This window comes from Photinus pyralis, unplaced genomic scaffold (genome assembly GCF_008802855.1).
Source record: "Photinus pyralis isolate 1611_PpyrPB1 unplaced genomic scaffold, Ppyr1.3 Ppyr1.4_LG1, whole genome shotgun sequence".
Lineage (NCBI taxonomy): Eukaryota > Metazoa > Arthropoda > Insecta > Coleoptera > Lampyridae > Photinus > Photinus pyralis.
This window is the reverse complement of record NW_022170249.1, coordinates 26,610,818-26,619,769: the sequence shown is the minus strand read 5'-3', so window position 1 is coordinate 26,619,769 and position 8,952 is coordinate 26,610,818. Positions and strand designations below refer to the sequence as shown.

General features: G+C 38.1%; 2 protein-coding genes across 2 annotated transcripts; both read left to right on the top strand.

Annotated features, from left to right (window-relative positions):
- Positions 1–3,875: 3,875 nt before the first annotated feature.
- Positions 3,876–4,382, top strand: LOC116159107. The gene has a single exon (XM_031472015.1). It carries the CDS (start codon positions 3,876–3,878, stop codon positions 4,380–4,382), a length of 507 nt encoding a protein of 168 aa, XP_031327875.1.
- A 706-nt stretch (positions 4,383–5,088) lies between these two features.
- LOC116168580 lies at positions 5,089–7,528 on the top strand. Its single transcript, XM_031484498.1, has 3 exons — positions 5,089–5,463; positions 5,518–5,865; positions 6,168–7,528. The coding sequence occupies exons 1-3, from the start codon at positions 5,389–5,391 to the stop codon at positions 6,552–6,554; spliced, it is 810 nt and encodes a 269-aa protein (XP_031340358.1). The 5' UTR covers positions 5,089–5,388; the 3' UTR covers positions 6,555–7,528.
- The last annotated feature ends 1,424 nt before the right edge of the window (positions 7,529–8,952 follow it).

Genomic DNA, 8,952 nt, shown 5'->3' with positions numbered 1-8,952 from the left:
CGGAAAATCTGGTACACTTAGCTAAATTTATCATGAAAGTATATGGTCCATTATGGTTCAGTATCAAGTGTATGCCATTGTGTACTGAAGGTCCACGACATTTGTGGAGATTGATTGCATATTCAAGATATATGCCGACTGATTTAAGGAAGATAGTAGATGTGGTAATACAGAGGAATGGATTCTTTGGCCACTCAGAGAACCTGCTTCTAGCGATGCTGGCAGATGACAGAGAGCACATCCGCAAGTTAGCATGCCGCAGAATAATTGCTTCTAGAAAAGAGGACAAAAATTCAACATCTGTCAGACAATTTCGCGTACCTCCTTTAAACATGCAGGCAGAGGATTATACGGAAATAATTTATTGGTATGAAACAGACAGGTCAGAACCACCAATATTAAGGCACGTCTCCGACGAGGACCTGCAAACTTTTGTATCTGGTGAAGAAACTACAGCACCCTTTCTAGATTTGCCCAAGTTCCCCTGTCACACCCAGGCCACTGAAAGATGTGTACATTTAGTTACAGAGGCATCATCCAAAGTTTGTGGAGAGGAAAAACGAGATGGTTTCATAAAATCTCGAATCGAGTCGAGGAATTTAATGAAATCATTTAATTCTAAGTCAGAATTTAAGCTGAAATAACTTTTTGTTTAATAATTTTTTGTTTTATTTTTCTTACCTACATTATTATTCCTACACTTAGTTTTAATATTTTTGTTTGGATTTTTTGACTTGATTCTACCTTATAGATATCTAACGAGGCGTACTGCCGTCAATAAAGCTATTATTTCGTTAATTTGTTTAGATTTTAGCTAAAATTGTATTGTCTACATGAAATAGGATTTCTTTATTTTCTGTTAGGTCTTTGGGGCACCTCCAAAAATGTTCCGAGAGCCTCCAGTTTTTGAACACAAGCTTTTTAAACATTCAAGAAGGGTTTACACATAGGGCCGTATCGGAAATTTTTTCCAAAAAAAAAATTTTTTTTAGGGGGTTGGGGCACCTGAAGGGGTTGATTTAAAAGAAAAATTTTTTTGGGAAAAAAACTTACTTTTATGAATGGCAACTTTTGCCACCCGGGCCATTATCAGATTCGAAAAAAAGTTTTTTTCGATCCACCCTAATGTTCAATGTCATCTTGCGGCACGAAAGCGATGGGCGTTATCATCTTTGCAGTTGAATACTTTCCAAGATGGTCAGCCGTCGCCAAATGTTTCCTCAAATTTTGTATTAGATGAAAAAGGCATCCTTCAATATTGGCATCGGGAAACTCCTCTCTAATGGCATTGTGTATTCCAATTTCAAAGTCTACATTAACTACCTCTGGATTGAACTGTGGCCAGGCACCCTTGATGAGTTGAAATGTCCTCCGGTACGTTTCCATTCTTTTGTTTGGCAACAGGCAAAATAAGATGGGGAAGACGTATCTGTTCCCTCTGCGTGCAAGAATAGAAAAAAATTGACTGAAAAGCGGGGGTGCCGTAGAGAACGTTCCGTCCATGTAGACCTCTTGCATTTGACCCGACCACGCAGAATTGCTTTCGCGTCCAAAAATCAATATGCGATTGACATCGCCTTCTCCTGAATCCGACAGTAGATACATCTCCTCGTTTTCGTCATCGGTATGGTATCGCGTATATTCAGGCGGGAGTTTGGGTTGACGGGTGCCGCTCCATTTCGGTGACGATTGATCGCCTTCCTCATAGTTTCGCTGCTACAAAGTTGTCCAAGCACGGCCTCAGTAGCATTCCGAATGACATTACTTCTTATTTGCTGTGGCGTTTCCATGGTGGTTTCTGCTCTACGTTTTACGGCCGTGCCCACTTTGGCTAGTTCCACTGCAGTCGCATCACCTACTTCTCGGCATGTATGGCGTGTCCGTAATGAATGGAAAGTTCCGTCAGCTATATTCGTCCAAACCCGTCCCCTGCAGTAGATTTTACTGTTGTCCTTCCGGAAACACCTCCAGTACATTTTTGTACCGTCTTTGCTCTCTCTGTCTTGTACATACATGTAGCCATCATGAGCAAACTTTTCCGCACAGCGTTTCGTTAGTATGACCGGCTCCATATTCGATAGATCGAGAAAAATGAACAGATATAAAACGTTGACTGAAAATGATTTACTCGGTTTAAATGCTGATTATGTACGAATATTCAAAACTAACACTCGGCACAATATTAATGGTGCACGCTGCACGTATAATGAATCGAATGCTTTCTGAGCATTTGCAGTACCTATTTATGCAAATTCATTTATGCACCTAGATAAACAGAATCCCTAATACCTACATTTTCGTGAAATTTCTTAATCCTTATATTTTAGGGCGGGTCGCATACAGGTAAAGGGATTAGTTTGTTAGTAGAGAGAAAAATGATGACACCGTTTGATCTCCAAGCACTTAAACCGAAGTGCAATTACCTAATTTACAACTGTTATGAATTCTTGAAGGGACAGGCGGTTATAACTTTCAAGGAAGGCCTTTTTCACAAATGTTTACGATTACCTGTCGTATAATATTTCTTGCTGTTTTGGGAATTTTGCATAAGATAACTCAATCCTATTTATAGTCTTCGCCGTAATAGTTAATTTCTATAGATCGTCTATCATTAGTGTTTCCATATATAAACATACATACATATATTAAAGCCTTTGGGCCATTGCGTTCCAATGTGCGTCTGTTAGAGTTAGAACGTCTATAGCGCCGGAAAGTCCTGACGCTGGAACGCGCGGCGCCGAAAAATTCCAGCGCCATAAAGTCCAAATTCACGGCGCCGGAACGTCGCGTACCGGATGAAGACCCTTTAGGATGACGAACAATACGTGAAATTCACGAGGATGTCTCCTGCAGTGTTTGATAATTTATTGGGGATTTTAGAACCGGCATTTCAAAAAGACTTGACAAAATGCCTTATTTCACCTGCAGAACGATTAACAATAACAATAATGATAAATATAAATGCAGAACCTTTCAATGATATTTTGTAGTTACTTGGCAGAAGGCTGCTCGATGCAGAAAGTGGCGACAGATTTTTATATTGGCAAGGCAACTGCACACTGCATCATCAAAGAAACGTGCTCTTTTATTTGGGATAGTCTTTCGTCACTGTATTTGTCTCCACCTACCCATGACGAGTTTATTAAAATTTCAAAGGGGTTCTACAACAGGTGGAACATGCCAAATTGCACCGAAGCACAGTGGTAGCGACTATTTTAATTATAAAGGCGGCTACAGACATGGGAAGTTTGACGAATTCCAAATAGCAAATGTTTGCCATTTGACAAATAGCTTAGATACACACATATGCGTTAAAGCAAACGTTCGGAATTTGCCAAATTTCAAAAATTTCCCGTCGATTGTCGGTAAATAAGCACACATCAAAGGGCTGAAATGTTCGTCAAATAGCAAACTTGTCGCTGATACACATATGCGTGCTTTGCAGAAGTTGCAATTGCGACCACCTTTGATGACTATTATGCGTAAAGAATATGAATCTATTAATCTGTGCACAGTGTGCACAATTCATTTATTATTGTATTGCGTGCGCGATGGAGTGGACAAACGAAACGGTGATCGAATTTCTAGAACTGTACGAAAACGAACCCATATGGGATGTCGCGAATAGTACATGTGTGAGTGTATCGTGGTACATACTAGAAGTTTGAAGTTCCCGTTTTGATTTGCCATTTGCCAAATATGCACATGTGTGTAGATTTATACTCGTGATTTTACGGGTAGCTGGACAAACAGTTTGGCGATTGACAAACATTTGATATTTGACAACTTTTACATGTCTGTAGCCGCCTTAAGAAGAGTAGTAGGTACCTAACAAAGAAAGTGTTTGAATATGAATACTTTTCAGTATTGTGTTGATGGCAGTGTGCGATGCATTTTATAAGTTCAGTCTTGTCGACATTGGTGCATACGGGTCACAATATGACAGTATCGTGTTTTCGGACTCGCCATTTGGAAGTACCATTTTGCACCGGCAAAGGGTAATTTTGCATCTTCCCCACGAGACGGCTTTGCCCAATACTGACCGAATACTACCCTATTTTTTCGTGGCGGATCAAGCGTTTCCGCTACACGAAAAGATTATGAGGCCATGTCCAGGAGAAAGACTAGGTGAAGCCAAGGAAATATTCAATTACCGGCTGTCTCGAGCAAGGCGAACGATCGAAAACACCTTTGGGATTTTGGCTTCACGTTGGAGGGTGTTTCGGAAACCAATCATTGCAAATGTTGAAACCTGTATAGCGATCACAAAGGCGTGTGTGGCGCTGCACAACTATTTACAAAAGGGAGAGGAAGATTTACCACTAGAGCAACGACGATACTGCCCACCGGATATGGAGACCACATTCGCGCAGACGGAGTAGTAAAAGAAGGAACGTGTGGAGGTCAGGAGGAGAACAGCTCCGATTTGTGGGACGATTAGGTTCCAATAATTCAACCAAAATTGTAAGAGAAAATCGTGATATGCTGGCAGCATATTTCACCAGCCCGGAAGGAGGTGAATTGTTTTATATTGTATGAATTTTTTTATTACAGAAATGAAATATCAAACATAATTTTTAAAATATTTTGTTTTTTTCTTGTTTTTTGTTCTGGCGGCATGTCTTTTAAATGCAGGCCAATCATGCGGCCGAAACTTATGTCACTGTCGACTTCTTCTAGATCTTATTTTTCCTCGCCTTTCTTTTTCAGGTAATCCTCCAACGTTCCCAACAACGTTTGGAGGACATCTTATAATGAAGTGGCCGCTTTTCTTTTCTTCCCCCTTGTCTCTGCAGCCCGTAGAAAGGCTTGCTGGTGGAAGGCACTTCCCTGCTGGTGGAAGGCGCTTCCCTACTTTCAGCCAGCTCTTCTAAAGTAATGATATTAATATATATTAAGAGCCATACATCCCACACGTTGCTATGCCCTACATCCTCTTCGCCACCGTCATGAGAGGGGTGTCCCTCTATCTCGATTGGTGGGTGCCCTTCTGCACTTGCAGCACACGAGGGCCGTTGGACATTTGAGGTCGTACTAATAAAAGAAATTACAACATTAAATACAACAAATCTATCTACGTTCTTAAGCGTGTTCTACATTATACTTTTTTCGTCAATTTCTCATCCAAGTTTCTAGAAACTAGAACTGAAACTAGAAAAAAATCACCAAAAAAGTACAATTTCTAGTCAAGGTCGACTTATTTCAAAACTAGCTCCGGACCGACCTATTTTTCTTGTATGCTTCGTCAAGTTTACATGCGCATTAAGAATCTCAACAGCTGTTTAGTACGATACCAACCTGAGAAAATTGGGGTTATGTTAAGACTCAGTTCTTGTGTGATTGCAATTGTTTTGGTGTTTTAAATATTAATTATCTTTATACTTGATTATGGCGAAAAAATGGTCACATGAGATAGTCGAGACGCTTGTATCTCTGTACCAACTGCAACCTGTGCTATATAAGGTAAAATACGAAAGTATTCAATAACATCCTGTAGGCTGTACTCCTCATTTTTAGACGGATTCTCCAAGCTACCACAACAATTTACTCCGCCATAAAGCATTAGACGCAATTAGGACAGAGTTGATGAATATATATAAACAAGACTTTACAAATGAAGAGATCTCAAAGAAAATTAACAATTTAAGGACTCAATTTATAGAAAACGTTCGAAAAGTGAAAAAACAAGCTCCTAGTGGGTCGGGCAGTGAATCTCCAAAACCAGCATGGTGGCTATACGATAGTTTATTTTTTCTTCTTCCGTATTTAAAAAAAGATAAGGGAATTTCAAACATTAGGACATTGTCGAAGGATATCTCCCAAAACACGGAAGTTTCTGTTTATGAAGTGCCTAACACGGAATTGGTATGTACCTAGTGATTACAAAAGTACTGTCGAGTCGTTAAGAGTTTCATAGCGGTCGGCTGCGCACTTGTCCAAATTTTAAACGAAGGTCGACCTACAATATTTATCACAAGTTGATATGTTTTCACCGCCACTGGTAAGTAATTTCTATAAATATTCAACAGCCGATTCCTGACGACCGCAGCGGAACTCACGATTCACCTGCGCAGTTCCATGCATACTCTTAACGACCCGACAATATTATCGTAACATTATCAAGTATTTTGTCTGTACATGTACCATTCAATATACTATGGTTTTAGGATGTACCAGAAGGTGAATACAGCATAAACGAAGAGGGAGCACTTTCTCCAGTTAATGATTTTGAGGATCTTACTCCAACTCCTTCACCAGCAAGCATGTCAGAATCAGATCCTGTTCACAATAAACAGTCAAGGACCACTGTTCCTGCCAAGAGTGCAAAGCGTTCTAAGAAAAGAAAAGGGGACGATGCAGTAAAGGAAGCTATGTTAACTGCAATTAAACAAATTAATGGAAATGAAAATTCCGAATTTTCATCCGATATTGAGAAATTTTTACAGTATGTTGGCGTAGGATTGCAACAAATTTCCAATGTCAGTTTGTATCGGAAATGTAAACTAGAAATTTTAGGTATTATTGACACATATCAAAACAACCTTAATGCTTAGTATTTTATTTTATTACTGTAAAAACTCCAATGTAATTAATTGGAACGTGAACATACTTATTGAAATGTTAGGTACATTTCGAGTATTGCAATAAGTGTATTCACATTCAATTTATACTTATCTAATACAATGTTCCTCTTAAATTTAAGCAACGTTCGACTGCCACTCTACAATGTCAATGTTGTTAAAATAAAATTTGAATGTTTCACGTATACGTAATACATGATTGGTGGCACGTCCTCTATGAAAAGTGGCATCATGAAGCTCGTTTGGGGTTATATCGTCATCCTTATCTATAGCTTGAATTTCTGTATTTGAGCGAAGAAAATTATGCAAGGCACAACACGCTTGGGTTATTAAAATTACTTTGTCTTTGTCTAAATTTATCGGAGTTAAAAATACCCGAAACCGATTACTTAATATTCCGAAAGTATTCTCAATCACTCGCCTTCCTCTACTTAATCTATAATTGAAGATTCTCTGTTCTTTGGACATGTTTTTGAATGGGTACGGTTTCATAATGTGCTTCTGTAGTGGGAATGCAGCATCAGCTAATAACACAAAAGGTACGCTGGGGTGAGTCATACCAGGCAAAGGTTGATCATTTGGTAAATTTAAGGTCTCCTGATTTAAAGCCAATGCAAAGTCACAATCTTGAAATACACCTAAATGACAAATAAACAATAAAAATAGGTATTAATAGATCATTAAATACCACCATCACTGACTCTACCATTCGTTCCGATGTCAGTATATATAAATTTATAATTTGCATCTGCAATCGCAAGAAGAACTATACTATGGGTTCCTTTATAATTATAATAATGGGATCCAGCACTTCTTGGGGCACGGAATACAATATGCTTTCCGTCTAAGGCACCAACTGTATTTGGTATATTCCATAACAGCTGGAAACCTTTTGCTACATTGTGCCACTCCTCTTGGGTTGAAGGGATCTGTTATGGGTACAAATGATAATTCGCACTATGTGGGCAAGAGTATCGCAAATCTAAAAAACAAATTAACGAGTAAATCGCTCTGATACAATTTCCGAAAACTACTAATGTGATTTTCTGCCACACAATGAAAGCTATGTAAATCTTTTTTGGTGCAAATGTTACATTTTTACAAACACTTTATGGAACACTAATACGAATTTCTCAGATCATTTCCAAAATTTAGCAATTAGGTTATATGATAGTTTAGCACTATTGCATTTTGTTCTCAAATTTGTGTTGCGTTAGTTTTACTTAAAAATAAAAAGAAATATTTCTCATATTTTTGATATATTTTTATATTTTACAATGCTATTTTAATACAAAATAAATTCATTCTTTTAAAAAATCTTAACTAAAAATGTACATGTTAAAAATTCCAGCTTAATCGTTATCACTTTTGTCTGTTTTCTCATGTGGTAAGTTTTTATAAAACTGGTGATACTGTAATGGTAAGGCCTTTTTGCTACAAAGTTCCATAAGACCATTGTACTTTTTTTTGGAAATCGGCAACGGCCGATCATACGCGCATTTTAATTTGATGTCCTTGAAACTAATCGTTGGTTTTCGTTGACGATGATCAACAAGGATTCGGTTGTAGTATTGTTGGGAGTAATCTGTCTTGAAGAATATTGTTTTTGGATGAGTCTTTTCAAAATGAATAATTTTAATTTGGTTCCAGTTTACCTTTTTTCCATCTACATCAATACTGTAGTTTTTCCCTGTATTGCCACAAAGGACCTTTATATCGTAAACATCTCTCTGTGTAACTTCATAAACCGCATATGGGGGAGACTTTTTCTTGGAGAGTGCTATTAGGGGAATCCACTGAGCAGGTACATTAATAGTATTATTGCTTTTAAGCATCCTCTTTTTTTCTTTTTCTATTGTGGAGTGCATACTGTCGCCCTCGTTTTGAGTGTGCCCTGTTATAAGGTATTTATGTGTGATAGAATGAATGTGTTTCCACTTATTTAAGGCATAAAGATAGGTAGCAGCTATAAACTTATTTTTGTTCTGACCACAGCAGTTATCTGAGTAAAATATCATACTATGGTATGTCGTGCAAAAGTTAGACAAAAAATGTAAAACAAAACTACCTATTTCGTTTGCACCTCTCTTAGCGATGGTTTCATCCCACACATAACAATATCCTAGTTTCTTAACAATATTAAAAAATGTTAAATTTAATGTTGACAACTTACTTTTGTAGAAAAAGTCGGAGGTTGTTCCACATGGAGAAGGCAACACTGCTTGCAAATCATATACGGCAACAAGGACAGAAGGATCTAAGCTAGCTGCCTGTATATCCTTTTTCTTTTCCTCGCGGCTTAGATTTTTCTGTTCATGGTGAGTTTTGTACACCCTTTCCATGTCTTCCTTTTCTTTAACAGTAGAATTAA